Source organism: Struthio camelus, chromosome 19 (assembly GCF_040807025.1).
Source record: "Struthio camelus isolate bStrCam1 chromosome 19, bStrCam1.hap1, whole genome shotgun sequence".
NCBI classification, from domain to species: domain Eukaryota; kingdom Metazoa; phylum Chordata; class Aves; order Struthioniformes; family Struthionidae; genus Struthio; species Struthio camelus.
In genome coordinates this window covers 4,112,916-4,131,126 of record NC_090960.1, presented here as the reverse complement: position 1 = coordinate 4,131,126, position 18,211 = coordinate 4,112,916, and the positions used below count along the sequence as shown (strand labels likewise).

The window sequence follows — 18,211 nt, the reverse complement described above, 5'->3', positions numbered from 1 at the left end:
ATGAGACATAAAAGGTTTTATTTTTCCAACCGTGATGTGGTGGAGTCGAGCGCATGACACCCTCAGCGAGATCCGGACAGGTGGAAACTTGCCTCCCGGTAGGGTCCCAGCTGACAGCCAAAGCACACAGGGTTGGTTGTTGTTGCGGGACTGTGCCTGTATCTTCTTTCGCACAAAATGACAGTGAAACTTAAATTGCACTGAATTGCTTGTTTTCCTGAGCTAATATCTCAAACCTAGGAAGAACTGCCTGATGTTGCAAAGATGCATCCTTGTGTATATCCTTCCTTGCAGGTGGCTGTCTCAAAACAAACCCAAAATATATTTAGCATCCCTCAAATACTGCTCATTTGCTTTGGAGGAAGAATAAAAGGGGCAAATCCAGCCGGTGACAGACAGCAAGGAGAGAGCAGGGGTTCGGTTGGCAGCCGTGGGGTTAGCACTGGAAAGAGGCAGTCGAAGAGGCAACGCTCTCCGGTGGCCCCCGTCCCCCACCGCCACCAAGTAGGGGGCTTTCTGGGATGGAGCTCACCTGCAGTACGTTACCAGTAAAGTCAAAAAGCTACAAGAGGCAAGTCAGACCTAGACTTGCATCATGCTTCTGTCATGGCTACAGTAATTTAATCCAGTAATCGGCTGAAGTTCATCATTTTTATTGCCTCTGTGTTATTAAAAACAAAAAGCAAAAAAACCCCAAACCACATCTTCATTTGTCTCCGGAAAGGCAATCTGCTGTATTAGCTGCCTACATACTGCGCAGGATTATTTGAACACAACATGAAGAAGTGCTGTGGTGTGTACTGACAGTGACATAATTAACCATTACAGTGTAAGAGGCCCCCAGCAGCCATGCATATAATCAATTAGAAATACACATTTTGGGCTTCTCTCGCTCTCTCTTTTTCTTTTTTAAACTCCTATGCAAATATATTTAGGCTAAAAGAAAACGCTAGGATGGATTTTATTTTGCTGTTTGTCTCATACAGCAGCTTTCGCCATTGCAAAGCGCGTTCGCGCTTGCGCCGGGAGCATCTCCCATCCGCTCTCCGCAGGCCCGGGAGGGAGAGGGCGCGAGCAGGGCTCAGAGCCGTGCGCGCCGGCTGGCCAGGCCGTGCGACGGTGCTCGAGCGCCCGGTGCCGCTGCGGAGGGGGGCGATGCTAACGTAGCTCCACGGGCCACGCGAGGATTCGTTCGTTAACGCGCCCCGAGCGAGCCGAGCGCCTTGCTGGGAGCGTGCCGGGCGCTAACTCTTCCCAACGTCGTGGTGCCGAGCTCCAGATGTCGGCGCTGGAGCCACTCCGTGACGTCTCCCGAGAGCCCGGCGAGCCCCAGCCCACAGGAGCTTGGCTGAGCTTTCCTACCTTCTTAGTAGCTCTCCGTAATTCCTTCCTCGTAACAGCAGCCTCCCTGCTGGTTACAGAAAATAATGAGGACAAAATCAATGGAAGCTCCTTCCCCCAGGCAGGGATGAGAGTGGCAGTCCCAGGCGGTGATTGGCACCCTGCATCTTCTCAGCCTACCTGCTACCCTCCCAAATTTGGGGCAGGACTTTGCCAATTCCTGTATCAGCTATTCGTTTGTTTTATCACCGTCTGGTGCCATCTCAGCATTTCCAGGGCCATCTCTCTGACCTCCATGCTCGTGACAATCTCCTGCTTTAACTCTCTCCTCCCTCCTGCGCGCCCCTCCGTGCAGGTGAGGCTCTCCCCCTGCAGCCGCACGTGGGGCTGACGAAGCCACGTGGGATTTTGCACGTTACGCGGCGTCCCGCAGCCGTGCAAAGCTCTGCAGGGCTGAAGTCGGACTCGGCAGGAGCACCTCTGCCAACCCTCGTGCCAGTGGAGCGGTGCTTCGTGCGGCCTTCAAAACCGGTCTAGGAGCGTGAAATGTCACAGACATTGGAGCTGGCATCCTTTGCCCTGGGCCCAAAGTCAGAACAGCGAGCAGAGATTTAAGCTTTGATAATGGCCCAGACTAGCAGCAGTTCTTCATAGTCGCTCTCGCCGGGCTGCTGGCAGCGGAGCGGTGAGGCACCACTCACCGCTGTGTCCCGTAGCTGGCTGCGGTAGTGCGTTAAGCGGAGCCACGTCCCAGCCATTAATTAAAGGCAGAACGAGCATGCCCTGGTGTAAGGGACTGACCATGGCCTCCTGGAGACCCAGCCGGGTTTTAACCTGCATGAGAAGAAATGAACATGTCGCAGCAGAAAGAGCAAAAGGGGTTTTGAACCTTTCATTTAATCCATTGGATAAAGACACTTTCTGCAGTAGGAAAGAAGCAGATACCTGAGGGTTGCCAAAGTACCACAAAGCAGAGCCACAACAAACCTCTCCATAACAGGGATCTTCTGTGAGCAGCCCTTAGGGCCGCGGGGCTGGAGCTGGTGCGCGCGGCCTCCCTGCGTTGCCCGCGCACCTCCGCTGCCCCGAGCCCAGGCCGCTACCCCCAACGCCTGGAGCGAAAGGGCACCGCTCCGCTTCCTGTCCCCAGCAGCCCAGGCACCCAAGTCGCAAACTAGACAAAGGTCTTTCCCAGATAAAAGAGGTCACCGGGGCTGCGGCATGGCTGCCGCGACGAGGGTGCGGAGCAGGCCGGCTGCGTGCTGTACCTTCAGGAGCCCTTGTGGTGCTCTGTAGCAGAAGACACGAGGGCAGAAAGACGGGGGATTTAAACGCACACAAAGCTGTTATTTCCCATAACCGATTCTGACTGCATTGCAGATTACCCAGGCGTGGTAGCATGGTCTCTCCGGAGGTCCCTCCTCCTCCTCCTCCTTACAAGCGTTCGATTCATGCAGGTGACATCCGGAGGGAACCCTTTTCCCGGGCTGCTTTTCTTTGCCAGCAGAGGTAACCTTGAAGGCGCTCAGGACGTTACACGGTGAACGTGCCTGATCCTGCCAACCTGACCAACATACTAATGGGCCACAGCATTTATAGGCGACCACAGGTCCGCCTCCCCCCTGCTCCCGCTCCCTCTCGTTTGCTCTCTGCTGAATTATTCAGACGACAAACCCGCCCGGCGAACGCACGGCGGGACGGCCTGGGCCCCGCGCAGCACCCCGGGCCCCGGCTCTCCCGCGCCGCTGCTGCGCCCAGCGGCTGCTTCCCTGAGACGTTGCTGCCGCCAACTTTAAGGTCTAACTTCTATACCGGGACGCGAGAAGCATTTGGTCATAGGAAGGAAAAGTTGGCACTAGCCAAAAAAAATCCTAGTACAGTGCTCGCAGGTAGATGCAACAAACTGGCAAAGCGACGATGAAGCTCCTGCGGCTCGTGTAGGAGGTGACTGATACTCCATGCCAGCTGCCTCGGCGCTAGCTATTTTTTGACATTTTGTAGGCAGCGTGGCAGGGGTAAGGCTTAAGGAGCAGCCGGAGCCCGGAGGCGGCGAGCGGCGGCCGTCGCGCGGGGGGAACACGCTGCCTGCGGGGCTCTTCGAGGCCGCCGGGGACGGGGCTGCCCTGGGCAGCTGCTGCTCCCCGGGGCAGCTCGCAGGGAAACGCCGCAGTGCGGTCCTGTTAGATTGGCTCCTTCGCCGCGGCGGTGTTTGCAGGACAGATTTGGCCCTGGACATCAGCGGATCACGCCGGCAGCCTGGGGTTGCCTGAAATAGGCTTGCGGGATGCCGCCAGGCCTCCCCCACTCCTGTGCAAATGGGGAGGATTCCTGCTTTCTCCCTCTCCTGCCGCCGGCAGACGTGCCCTGGCGCTGCTGCGCGGCGGCGGCGCAAGGGCCTTTACGGCTCCGGCTCGGGGGGAAGCGACCATGCAGCCAAAGCCGGGGTCCTGTTGCTTGGCAGGAGTCCGCAGAGGCTTTTCCGAATTCTTTTCCTTATCCCAGCAGCAACATTATTACGTTTAACTTTGAACTGCTGAAAGCAGGAAAAGAGGGGAAGCTCAAGGCATCAAAGAACAGCAGCTGCTCTCCCTTCTTGGGGGAGGTTCCCCGCTCCCACCTTGCATGGGAACTAAATTAAAGGGATTAACTTCCACAAGCTGCTGGATCCTGAAGCGAAGCCCAGCCTGTTATTTCTCTTTGCACATCACTGCCTCGAGCCTCTGCTCAGCGAGCAGCCCCCGGCAGCGGCTCTGGCGGAAGTGCAAGGAGAGGTGCAACATTATTTTTGTCTCTGCACCCACATGCTGTGCAAAAGCTTCAAAAAAAAAAAAAGTGCAAAGCCTTTCATAGACAGCCTCACCAAAAGGCTCTGACTCACGGGATAACAAAAGCGCACGTGTGAACGGAAGTTACATGCTTAATTTAAAATAAAACACGCTCTGCAATCATATGCGTTCTAAACTGAGCTAATGAAACCCGAGGAAGCGCCAGTTAAGGATTTCGGCCCCGGCAGCTCTGCTGATTGCTTCCTTCAGCTCCCGCCGTGCTGGGCGCCAGCCTGCGCGGGAGGGCAGGGAGCGCTGCAAGGGGACCAAGCGCCCGAGACCCGCTGCCGCGCTGGGCGAGCGGCAGGACCTTGCCACGAAGAAAACCTCGAGCAGGTGCTGGCCTTACACGTTCGCTCTCACTGTTACCGTTTTCTGTTAATGCTGAAATGAATCCAACAGGGAGGGCTGGGAACCTAAGTTATGTTTCCTCATCTTCTGCGGGGGCTAAGGGTCGGGTGCAGGGTGCCCCCAGGCAGGACGAGCTCCCCCCGGGCACCCGCCTAGGGCCACGTGAGCACCGCGGCGGACGGGGTGCGCTGCCTGAGGAACAGGCTGTTTGCCGTATGAAAAATGACTCTGGCCACAGCAATCAATCGGATTTAAAAGGTCACGTTTGGGATAGCAGTTTAGATGGTGCTAATTATTAAAGCTTCATAACACTTGTGTTAAAGGTGATAGCGTTCCATGTGATTTATACAGCCCTGAAATGCGTTACCAATCTTGTAATGAGGTTAGGTTCAATGAGGCACAAACATGCCGAGTGACTTACCCCAAAAGGCCTAGGAACAGATCCAAGGAGGAGGCCGTGGGATGCTCTCATCGCTGCCCTGAGCTCTTTCCTTCCTTCTGCCCTTGCGCTCATCGCCTGTAGCCTACATAAACATTTCTGATGGATTTTTCCTGAAATCTCACCTAATCAGTGTCTCAGACAGGGTTACACTTGTATGAGAAACAAATGAATCCTGTTAAAAGACAACTCTTTCTGGGGGTGTCACTGAAAACGTTGAAGCTTTAAGTTGAATATAGCTTGAAGAGTGCTGTATACGGAGTAGGAAGTGCACCTGCTATGGGCACGGCGTTTTATTAAATGCGCTCTGAATAGAGGAGTGGAATAAAGGGGGATGGATCAAGACCGCAAGGCTGAAAGAAAAATAACACAGACGTGGACCAAACACTGGTTTATAGGCTGAGAAACAACTGGTTTGTACCCAGGCTGACCCGATTACCGATGCTGCCTGTAGCCAGCATGCAAGTGGCAAGGTAGAGAATAAACGTAGGTTTACTAGTAAGGATAATGCCCCCAAAATAGCCCTCCCTGTACACCTCCGACAGCTGAAACGCTGCGACAAACCTTTGGATGTGCTGATCCCCCAAGCCCTGAGCGTCTCCGCTCACCTGCACCTGGCCGCAGCTTTATAACACGCGCACAAGAGAGCGAGGCCAGGGTGGAAAACCCTAACGTGGGCAAGGACAAAACCGAAAGCCCTTCCGTGTCCTGGCGCCGCCGCCTGAGCAGCTCGATCGTGGCCTCCTCGGCGGGCAGCACGGGGGCCGCGGGCCGGGGCCGGCAACCCACGGCATCCCCGATCTGCGGTGCTCTGCATCTCCGTCCCAGAATCTGGATTTTTGGCAGTTTGCTAGGGTTTTTTTTTTCAGTAGACTCATTTTTTTTCTGTTCAGCCTGATGCAGGAAGCATCAGCTGGTGTGCACAGCCTGCAAAAACCCACCTCCTTTCCGAAATAGTGTTAACGGGAAGTTTGCAGTAAACGCAAGAAAGACATGCCGGTGACTGTAGCCCATCTGTCCTGCACGTCTAAGAGGCAGAGACAGGCCCTCCGTTGCCTGTGCAGCAACGCATAGCCACCCCTGTCAACTACTTTAAATGACACTAAAAAAACCAAAACCCCACCAGCAGCACAGCAAATAGCCATACTTACATTTTCTTTTCAGAGCAGCTGAATTTTTTTTTTTGCCCCCAGCTGAGCTTTTGTGCTATGAGAGGGGGGCTGATCCTGCAGAGGGATGTAAAATTGAGGGCAGGCGTGTGACTCACAGGCAGGCGGCAGGCAGGGAGACGGGGGACGTTTGCTGGCCTCGTCAGGTGAGAATAGGATTTAAAACACTTCGAAGCAACTTTCATCCTGTTTTTTTTTTTTTTTTCTCACTCAGGTATTGCACTTAAAATCGTTTTTGGATTTTTTTTTTCCTCCCCTTCTGTGCGACAACGTCTCCTTTAGCGGCAGGTCGGCAGCGGCCGCAGGGACCAGTAACGCTGGAGGCGGCAGCTGACACTGCCATCCCGCCAGCAAACGCGGCAGATCCCTTGAGGCGGAGATGGCGTTGACTCGCTTCCTCACGGGAGCTGCTGTATTTTACCTTCCTCCTTTGGGAAGAGCAGAAAAAACCGAAAAATCCCCCCCCCCCCACACCCCTTGCAGGTAAACTGCAGTGGGCCCAGACGCCGAGCTGGCTCGTCTCCCCGCTGGCTCCCTCCCCCATTTCTCTGGGTTTTGTCGCACTCGGGGAAGGCGACAGGTTAGTGCGGCCGTTTGGGAGAACGACCCTCCTCAAAGGCTTTCCCGCTCTCCCCCTCGTCCGTTTGTCCGTGTTTTGCTGCGTGCGGCGGCGGCTTTCCGCAGGCTCCTCCGGCCAAGCAAGCCTGTGACTGAGCCCCTGGGGGCTATAATTACCTACAGGTAATTAACGCAACGAGATAGTTTGATCTCCCCTAGGCGTGCTCGGAGGAGGCGGTTGTATTTGCTGCTCATGCACCGGTTGTGTAAAAATATCCCGAGCTTTCTAAGTCAAACGCCCGGCTCGCTCAGGAAAAGCTGGGGGTGGGAGAAGGAGGTCGCGGCTCGGGCGGGAGGCGGCGGACATGCGTGGCGGCAGGGACGCGTGATGGCGGACATGCGTAATGGTGGACGTGTGTGGTGGCGGACACGCGTAATGGTGGATGCGCGTGGCGGCGGACACGCGTAATGGCGGACGCGCGTAATGGCGGATGCATGTGGCAGCGCTGCAGCGCATCGGGCGCCTCAGCTGGAGGAGGAGCGCCTGGCCACCACGGGGCAGGCAATTTCAGATTCATCCGCTTTAACCCTTAAATCTCGTCTTCAAGATTAAAAAGCCTGTCCCGCCTGGGGCCGGGCCGCAGCGCTCGGCCTCGGCAGCCGCAGCGGCCTGGCCCCCCGCGGGCGGGCGCCCAGCCGCGCTGCTCGCCGCGGAGCGGGTGGCGGGGGAGCGGTTAGAGACCGTTGGCTGGCGAGCGCGGTCTCCTCGGGAGAGCCCCGAGCCCGGGGGCGGCAGCGGGAGGGAGCGTGGTGCGTGCCCAGCGCCCAGCGTAGCGGCACGCTGCGCAAGGGCTTTTCCCTTAAAAACTTGGTGCTGAGATTGCAAGTCGTTTGTGTTATTGCAAATAATTTGACTCCTGAGCCCGCCCTGAAGGCCGCGGCTGTGGCAAGAACCCCCACCCAGCCCTGACCAGGCACGCTGCGGGGTGGTGGGTGTGCGCACGGCTGTCCTGACTGCCAAGGGGGCAGCGGTTGTGCGTACATCCATCTTGACTATAAGGGTGGTGGCATGTGTACGTACGGCTGTCCTGACTGCGAAGGGGGTGACGGTTGTACATACAGCTGTCCTGACCATGAAGGGGGTGACGGTTGTTCATACAGCTGTCCTGACAGGGAGGGAGGTGGCAGGGGTACGTATGGCTGTCCTGACCGTGAAGGGGGCGACGGTTGTACATACAGCTGTCCTGACCAGGAGGGAGGTGGCGGGTGTACGTACGGCTGTCCTGACCGCGAAGGGGGCGACGGTTGTACATACAGCTGTCCTGACCGGGAGGGAGGTGGCGGTTGTATGTACGGCTGTCCTGACCGCGAAGGGGGCGACGGTTGTACATACAGCTGTCCTGACCAGGAGGGAGGTGGCGGGTGTATGTACGGCTGTCCTGACCGCGAAGGGGGCGACGGTTGTACATACAGCTGTCCTGACCGGGAGGGAGGTGGCGGTTGTATGTACGGCTGTCCTGACCGCGAAGGGGGCGACGGTTGTACATACAGCTGTCCTGACCAGGAGGGAGGTGGCGGGTGTACGTACGGCTGTCCTGACCGTGAAGGGGGCGACGGTTGTACATACAGCTGTCCTGACCGGGAGGGAGGTGGCGGGTGTACGTACGGCTGTCCTGACCGCGAAGGGGGCGACGGTTGTACATACAGCTGTCCTGACCGGGAGGGAGGTGGCGGGTGTACGTACGGCTGTCCTGACCGCGAAGGGGGTGTCAGCTCAGGCCAGGGATCTCTTCCACAGGAGTGTTCTGGGTTTTGGCAGGGGCTGTGTGCGTTAGAGAAGGCAGAACAGCACGCGGCTGCCGGAAAATGCTGCCTCTAGGAAAAAAAAATCAACCATTCCTTTGGGCAAATTTAGCCAGATTTGTCTGCAAATTATAGTAACCCAAGTAATGAATTAGCATGAGATTCAATACACTTTGGAGAGCAGCAGAAAAAGAACGTGTCTGTCCAGATGTCAAAATATTTGTACATTGCTTCCAGTGTTTTGAAAATAAAACTGCAGCAGGAAAAACAGGGGAAAGGGAGGTGCCCTGACTCGGCGGTGCAACGGCGAGGGCCGGGTCTCGTGTCAGTGCGATAAAACAGGTGTTTCAGGGCAAAACCAGGCCCTGATCACCCATATTTATCGTAAAACACAGCCTCTTCCCAAGCAGAACGCAGAGGGCAGAACGCAAAACCAGAACAGAAACTTCGTAGCCTGAAACCCAAAGCAGCCGAGCTGTGGTGCTTGCTAGGCAAAGAAAAGGCTGCTTGACTGAAACCATTCCTCCAGTGTGAAAACTTGGCCTGTCTGATGTTTTTGAAAAACTCCCTCTGCGTTTCGCAGATGTCTGAATTTCCTCGGCCTCTGCAGCGTTGGCGTGGGGCTCGGGGAAGGGAGGCAGCGCCGGCCCGGCCCGGGGCCCTCGGCCCTTCGCAGCGGCCAGGGACAGGGTTTGCCAATCCCATCGAAATCTTTTCTTAAGGGAGTGTGCAGAGAGAGGGAATTATTCCACGCCTAATTTTCTTTTTATAATTACATTACTTGCCATAAGTTTGCAGATTGATCTCACGTACGTATCTTTTCCCCAGTTAAGCATTTTTTTTCTCTCCCTTTATCAACAGGAATTAAAAAAGGGCTCAGGTTAAAATTCGGTGTACGAACACCTGAAATCACGGAGAGGCGAGGCCTGGGACTGAGTGATCTCTGCGGCGATCGCCGAAGCTGCAAAGCCGGCGAAGCGCTGCCCTGTCGCTACCTCTGCGGAGCGCATTTTGAAATGACATTTCATAAAGCCACGCCAAACTCTCACAAAGTGACGATCAGTGTTTTTATTCATACACACTTGCTTGGAAACTACAATTAATATTTAACAAAAGCACTTCATGCAAACAAAGATTGAAGATACCAAGAATTAAGAAAAAAAACCAATGCAGTAATTTATACATCAGTCTTGCCCGCTGTGTTTCCAATGGTTTTTTGAAAAGTGAATGGCGCCTCCACGTTTTCTGGTAGCATCTTGCAGATAAATAATAGCAAAATAATGTTCTGCTCTTCATAAATACAAAACTGGGGTCTTAAAATCATATTCAAAAGTATGAATGAGTTCAAGGTGGTATTACTCCTTGATTGAGAAAAGACAATACTAACAAAGCATGCAGCAATTTTAAATGTTTCAGGTGTAGTCTGTATTATCTTGCAAAATTACATGTTTTGGGAATTGCACAAAAACTTTTTAAAAAAAGAGGCAACAGAGCGCTTCATTTTGTTAAAATGGTTTTTCTTGTATTCCTTTTAATAGCACACCAAAGACTTTGTGGGGAACAATCTGCAGATTCAATCTGTGTTATCCCTGCAAGAGTCTTTACTTCTGCCCCAAGTCAGCAAGTTCCCTTGACTTCTGTGGGATTTGAAGATGTGCTGCACAAACTTACATGCTTTGCTAAATGCGAATGGCACACAATATTTTGCTGAATTGGGGCTTACAGGCTTAGTGCTGCCGGACACCGGCTCCTCCAGCCTTGGCTCCAGTAAAGCAAGGAAGCGTATACCGAGCTCGAAGCGTTCAGCAGTTCCACTGAATTCCTTCACAGGCCAAGACCAGAGCACCTGCACCTCCGGAAGGACTAAGCCATAACGTAATTGATGTAAGTAATATTGCCTCTGAGTAACTGGTGTACCGATCCAAGTAGTTCTTAGGAAGAGGTTTATAAAGATCAACCCTAATTTGACTTTTTATTAAATTGTTTCTTTCACCTACGTATGACTATAAAAAGGAAGTAACATCGGCTGCAGATTTTCCAATATATCCTGCAGGAAGGAACAGATGTGTGGCCAGATCTGCTTCCATTGGTGCGGGCTGGAAACAGGGGCTGCAGACTGCTCCCATCCGCAGCCTGCTCGGATGCGGACTGCCGTCAGCAGCAGAAGGGCCCGCGTTTGGAAGCAGCACGATGCTGCTCTTCGACAGCTCAACTTACTACCAGCGAGTCAGCGAGGCTTCCCTGTTAAAATCAGTTTGAGATCCAGTTCTGTAACTGCAATGGAAGTAGGTTATGGCCAATTATCAGTTTTTGTTATTATTACTCTTCCTACGCTTCACTGTTTAAAATTATTAATGGTCTGTTGATTTTTTTTAGTCAACCAACATCAACGGAAGAAAAAAACATAGCTTCTATGGTGATTTTCCATTACACCTGAAGTATGGTGTCACGCATAAGCAAAGGAAAAGAGGAAGATATATGACACAGGAATAAGTGAAAACTATCCACTGAGTAAAATTGTCATGGATGGACCAGCTGCATAAAGAATGTAACTTCTCCTTTAAAAGAAGTCAGTATAAACATTACTAGAAAACAGCTGTATTGACTTTATTTACCTATGGGGAATCACACCCTACAATAATCGATTCTGCTAAGACTTCCATTTACATGGAGTTCCTTAATCGCACATAGAAATCTCAGTAACTGGAAAAGAGGTAAGAGCATCTGACCTCTACACAATCTGCAAGCAGCACTTCACGCTGCGACCCGGCTCCAGTTAACAAAAGCTAAACTGTACTCCAGGTTCTGTAAGAAACATATCAGATCTGTTCTTTTATTCTTTAAACGGTTTCTGTAGAATTACTAAAGTTATATAAAAAAGTAGAAATAGCATGGTATATCCAGCAACACCATGTGAGTTAAATAAGCTGATTTAATATTAAAAATTATAATAATACTTTTCAGGTTAAAAGTGTATTAGAAACATTAACTAAGAAGTCCTCACGCCTCCTTGTGAGGTAAGTAAGTATTATTACCCCCATTTTACAGATGAGGTAACTGAGGCAGAGAGGTTAAGTAACTTGCCCAAGGCCACCAAGGGCATCAGTGGCAGGCCTGGGATCTGAGCCTGCGTTGTGCACTCTCAGGCCTGTGCTCCGAGCACTGGAGCACCCCTCCCTCCCTCTCAAGGTTTCCAACGCACAGGAGTGCTTTAGTGCATGCTTATTATTTATTATAAGGCTATTTAATTACCAATCGTTACTGGCACAGTTGTTGGTTGGTATGAAATCAGACATGTTTATGGAGTCAATTCTTATTTAACTCTTCAGTTAACTATTTCAGATCACACTTAAGAGTATGGCGCTGAGGAAGAAAGTGCTTTAGCTTTTATACTTTTTTCTATTACTACTTTGTAGCTCAGTGTCTACCTACGAACAGCACACAGATAATACATTTCCTGTAGCTGACGCTACTTGGAAAGAGACAAAACTTGACGACAATAATTTATGCTAATAACTGAAAGAACTCAAAATCACATGAAATGTTTCCAGGAGTCCTGTGGCAGCTCAGAAAGCCTACGGTAAACTCAACACTGTAAGTATTCCTTCTACTAATATCAAAGACTTATTATTGGTGTTTCCAATGATGTTGTGTTCAATAAGGAGGATCATCTTCCTCTGCTCGCTGCATGCATCTCCTACATTTTACTGTGATTACATCTGGATGCACTGAACGAGAAAATACATACTGCAAGTGGCTTGGCTCAATCCTGAACCTTGGACACGCTATCTTTCCGGCTAGAAAACAAGTTCCTCTCTCAGTTGCCCTTATTAATTTTACAAGAACCCAGTGTTATGTGACTGAATTCACCCTGAAAGACAGGACGGATTGCAAAAGCCCCCAACTTTTATAGATGATGAGTTTCTTTGAAACTAACAGCTGATTTCCAAAACAACTTTCTCCAGATTGTAAAAGGAAATTCAATTATAATTTGGTAAAGTAGGAAGGATCAGAAAGCTAAACTGCATTTCTCCTCTCAATTGGGTTAAGTTGGAGTATTTTATTATAGGAATGTGCTCCGTGCTCCTCAGGCACGTGCAATCCTCGATTAGAGCAACGAGACTGGACAGCAGGTAGCGGGCTGCACTGCAACCCCTGCTCATCTCCCTTCTCCCATGGCCCGCTGTCCCACCGCGGTCACCCGACTGCGGATAAACGCTCCCCATGTTGTGCCCAGATAACGAACCATTGTGCCTACGAACCAGTTAAGTCTCATTTAATCCCTGAAAATAGCAGGGAAGTTTTAAGTGGCCTAAAAGCCTTATACGTCTCCTTTGCAGGAAACGGACTCACTCCATTAAAGAAAAGGAAAGAAATTACTGATTGCGCAGCTTACTTGGTAACGCAGCTGTCTTTTATTTCAGCCTGGGAAACAGAAGAACTTTCTCTCTACAGAGTGAGAGGAGTTTCTAACAAATCATGAAATGACACATCACTTGCATCTTAAAAACAACACAGCAACTAGCTTAAAGCAGTATTGAGAAGGGTTTTGGGGGGGTTGTTTTTAATTTGAGGGAAACCAGAACACTGTTTAATTCCACAAAATTTTAGGTTAGCTTTATGAATACAAAACTTTTTCTAAACAATTCAAATTCTACACAAACCGCAACTTTTAGCAAACTGTTTTAAGTCCTCTAAGTGTTTGTTTCCCCCAAGTCAGTTAGTACAAATATACTGACACCTAAAATTTTTCAGCATCATCTCTGTGTTCAGATAGTTGCAGAGATGCCAGGTATTTGTTTCTCCTTCGGGAGGGAGTGGAGTGTACTCGTGAGCTGAAAGCACTTCAGACTTGAGTGTATGTGGGATTGTACAACACACTTCCCCAAACTTTCACCCCAGCTTCAGTGCAACGTAACTTTCAATTTTATTTTTAGCAATCTTTGTAATAATGTGGGGGTTAGGATTCCTGTTGCTATTGAATATAAGTGAAAGAAAAGCAGTTCTAATGCCTCTTTCTCTCATAATAAATGTTCTCTAGAAAGCCAGATCTGTGCAAAATCTTATATAAGCAACTTCTGTATTAAAAACTTACAAACATGCTTGCTGCTGGGTAATTAAGGTTTTACTTGCTACTATAAATTTCTGCGCAATGAACAAACCACTAGTGCACTTTTGAATTCTCTTTAAAGGGCTGGTCCAAGTGTTGGCGTTCACATGCAAGCTAGTGCATTAAGCAAAGAGTAACACAAATATTCAATCCCATTTCACCCGCTTTATGCAATCTTGTCTTGTTCTTGCAGGATCAATGAGTTCACAGTACCTTTTAGTAAGCGTTATGCACACCTACAGAAGAAAACATGAGATGTCCCAAGCATAGGAATTTGAGGTAACAATATTAAGGAGCAATTCCTGCTTTGACGTTAGAAAACCCGCAGAACAAACACAAGTGCCTAAGAAACCGATTGTGAGAAGTAGCCATAAAACGAGCAGCTCTGTTCAGATGTTGGACCAGCTCTTTAACGTTACGCCCTGGTATGAACAGTACGGTCTATCCCAGGTGCATCAATGCCAACCACCTAGAACTGGACTTTGCTTTGCAATTTGTATCTCATCATCAAAACCAGAACATCTTGTGCCACCTACCAGCTTTCCTGCATGTTTCGGGCTTGGTCTGGATCTACCCCATACTTGCTTCCGAAACCTGTGCTCTGCTGTTTCTCCCTGTATTTTCCTTTTCAAAAGTCTCTTCTTCACTTCACATTCTTGAAACACATATAATGCCTGCTCCCAGCATATTTACTTACTCGAGAGCCCCTTATTTACTAAAAATCTGAGCCTATGTAACCTGTTGAATCCATTATATTCTATAGTGTGATACCCTGATATTCCTAAACTATGGCAGGCTAGTAATATTTAGAAAAAGTTAAAAAGTCATGAAATGCTGTACATGTCCACATGCTTCATGGTGAATATCCTTAACTTTAAAGGTATATCATATACAAACAAGAAAATTAACTCCTAGGCTTGGCTGATATTTGACACAGAATATTTTAAAAATTTTACCCCTAAAATTTTTTTTTAAAATTATGAGTTATTTATTTAGGCAACAATCCGAGTACACGTTTGTTCGTAAATGCCCCTTGCTAGCAACTGTATTTTTTTCATGACTTAGAACGGTCTGTTTTATTCCTAGGAAGGTGCATTAACACTGGATCACTCTGACCTACGGAGATGCTCCTTATGCAGAGCCGTGGCTGCAAGAGGACTATCACTGGGCGAAAGTCAAACTTCTGGAGTGTTGCAAATCAAGGGTCCTGTGCACCAAACATATGGCTTCTGAGGGCATTGCAGGTGCAAAAGCCCTGCACAGTTACCATCAGCACACAACAGCTTTTCACCCAAAAGCAATCCTCCCGCAGCCACACGGGTCACTCCTGTCAGCCAAGGCCGTTCACCCGACTGAGAGTTTGCAGGACGGGACCTTTCTAACAGAATCTTTGGCACAGGTTAGGTGTTTTGTTATAACAAAAGAAGATTAGAAAGTAGCCCCGCAACACCCCCCCCCCCCCCGTTACAGATTCTAGTACAAATTTAAGTCTTTTATGGCAAATATCTTACTTTGAATATGTTTACATGCTGGAAAAATTGTAATCAGTCTGCATGCAGCAACAGAGATGTCATGCTTCTGGCATTGTCATGCACATCTGACAGACGAAAAGTGCCCATGGCTGCTAACATTAACAAGGCAAAAGGGAAAGAAAAGGAAAATGCACTGACTACTATTTTACATGCTGTAACAAAACCAAAATATGCACAAAAATATTTACTGGTATTTGAATTAATATCTTCTGGTAAGTTTTAAGAGGAAGTATCAAATTTTTTTTAACTAAGTGATAGGAGAGAAGAAGACTGCATTGATTACAGTGTTCATCATTGCAGATAAAGTCTATTTCCTTCTCTGTAAGTAATAAGCAGATGTGAAATGATACCCTAATTGAAACTTGTATAAAACCTGCAGGTAGCAATTACTGTTTAAAAGTAGATCTACGTTAAAAAAAAAAAACAGATTATACCATAAGCCATTAACAATATCCAAAAACTAAAATAAAAACCAAAACAATAGCAATAAAACATTTAGCTAAACTTAAATCATGTCAATCAGAACAAGAACTTTCACAAATAAAGCACAATTTGTTTTATAAAATTTTTCTAATACTCTTTATGTTTGATACGATTATGTCAATAATATAGATCTGCTTATTATTAACCCTTATTATTAAGAGTTATTACTAAACATGCAAAATTCATTGCATGAAGCATATGTAAAATGTATTAAATTCCCTTCTATCAATAAAACAATTGTTAGGTGCTTCTTCTTTCAGGCTCCATTATTCAACAGCCCCAAGTGTTCAAAATTAAAATTGACTATTTTAGGACTACTCACTCGAATTTCATGAGTTATTCTGGAGCAATCAGGAAGTCACTTGGGGCTGCACTTTTTGTTAATTTACTATATATAATGCCTTCTTTCATTTACTGCCCTATATTGCAGCCTATAAATAAAACCATGTAAATAAGAGTTAAGGGATTACAGTTTTGTTTTACATTCCAGGTTAACAATTTTCATACTAAAATATTGGTATTAGTAGAACTGGTTAACAGTAAACTTGAGGAGTGGTGTAAATTAAATTAACTGAACAAACAATGGCACCCTGGAACACAGAATAATCTCATGGAGATTAAAATTCACAAAAATATTATTATAATTATTACTATTATTAAAGACAAAATTTCACCCTTGAGTTTATCACATGCTACTTAGCAAAGATCTTAGCGATCTGGCCACTGCTGAAGTTGGTTTAAATTTGGTGGTGCTTACAGGATTAGGTGTTGCCTCAGGGGCTACCTGGACTTTATCCCCCCTCACCACCACCTCCCCCCTGGCTTGTTCCTGTCATATTTTTAAGCAAGTATTTTCAACAATTTTTCGCAATGCCCTCTCCTCCCCAGTGCTGCCTCCGTTGCGGTCTCTTGTGCTCTTGCTCTCTCAAAGTCCCTGGGAAGCCCAGGAAGAGGAGTGCTCCCTCCAGACCCTGTGCTCCTACCTCGTGGCATCTGCGTTTTAAGGACTAAATATTCAGGGTGGTGGTTTTTTTTTTTTTTAGATCACATGTTATATTATTTCTAATACAGGAGAGTGGAAAAGGGAGCAAAAGGATAGTGGAAGTTACAAAAATATATAATGTACCAAAAAAGGGTAAACTTTAAACGAGTCAGTGGTGACTTCAAGAAGAATAAACGGGCACTGTATACTACTTTATCTCCCATTAATATAACATCTCAGTTGCAAAGCCAAAATCCTGAATTAGTGGCCTTTCCCCCATCCTACGCTTCCTAACCCTACAATTTTCAGGCCCCAACGGAATCAACAAGGCAAAGGCCTAAAAATTCTAGGGTTAAGGACCCTTTCCCGTTGCGTGATTTGATCCTGTTTTGCTGTTTCATGCTACATTTTGTAGAAAGGGGTGTACAAATTGGGGGTTGACATAAGAGAATCCTTCAAAATCTGTTTGGTCTATGTTAGCAATGACCAGCTGATCCGGAGGGGTTAACACTGGCTGTCCTCGTGTAAAGAATTTATCGAAGTTCTCAGCACCTTTGCCACACTGTAAGAAAAAAAGAAGAAAAAAAAAGGCTGAAAAAAAGGAGCAATACATCAGCAGTTTGATCTTCTTGCAAATTTCTCAACATAAATGTAAGATTTTCCCACATTTTTCACAAGTAGTTAGGGTACAATTTTCTTTTCTGAGATTTTAACAAAAAAAGTCGAGCAAACACATTTTAATACATGAACTCTGATGAAAAGCAGCGTCGGAATATTTTCCATCCTTCAGCATGAGGTGACAAGGTAAAGAGGCGTAGATATTCAGAACTACTGAGACAAAGAAATGAGAAAATATTTTTATGGACATGTATTGGCAAGAGATACTTTAGCTGTCAAGCTGTCTGATTCCTCTTGAAACCTTTACAGTGCAAAATTAACTTTTGGGTTAACTTTGTTTCCTTCACAACCTGCAGAAAGCTTTACATAATTCATTTATTTGCTTTGATTCTTCACTGTATAAGCCTATACAACTCCTGCTAATCCATAAACTTTAACAGAGCTACACTGGCGTAACATTAACGTAGGAGAGCAATGAGGCAGGTCTTATTAGTGAAAATATTTTGTGTACTAAAAATACAAGTTCAATTGGATATAATGCTTGGAAAATTATGAACACATTTACATCTATGTATATATGCGCATCTGTGCGTGTATATAATCATTATTATTACTGAAATTATAACACACTATAATGCCGTCGTCAATTCCCAAACCAATCAAGTGCTTAGTTCCTTGGGACATTTATTCCAAATGGCACTTCAGTCCCACTCAGAATGAAGTGAAATAAAATAAAATCTTGTAGGGTACAGAAAAGCTCGGTCGCCTCTCAGACAACATCAGCGTTAAGACGTCGTAAGCATGGCTGGACAGTTTTATACGTTTGGAGTGGAGGCATCTAGACAAAATTGACTCTCTGGAGAAAACCAGGCACAGAAAAGTGAAACGCAGTCCTCAGCACACTTGCAGAGCCCTGCGGGAGCGCAGATTCACAGGCTGAAGCTGGCATCGCTGCCCCGCGTCTTATCCCAATGGCCGCGTGGGAACAACGGTGTCTTTG

The 18,211-nt window shown here is 47.9% G+C and overlaps 1 protein-coding gene across 3 annotated transcripts in view; it reads right to left on the bottom strand.

Moving 5' to 3' along the window:
• Positions 1-9,539: 9,539 nt before the first annotated feature.
• Positions 9,540-18,211, bottom strand: part of PRKCA (protein kinase C alpha) — a 166,635-nt gene continuing 157,963 nt past the window's right edge. For 2 of the 3 annotated variants that reach the window (XM_068913761.1, XM_068913762.1), the window contains one exon: positions 9,540-17,155. In XM_068913761.1, coding sequence (XP_068769862.1) covers positions 16,991-17,155 — 165 coding nt within the window. In that variant the 3' untranslated portion in view covers positions 9,540-16,990. The remainder of the gene's footprint in view (positions 17,156-18,211) is intronic. The other variant, XR_011135498.1, reaches the window with a different exon arrangement.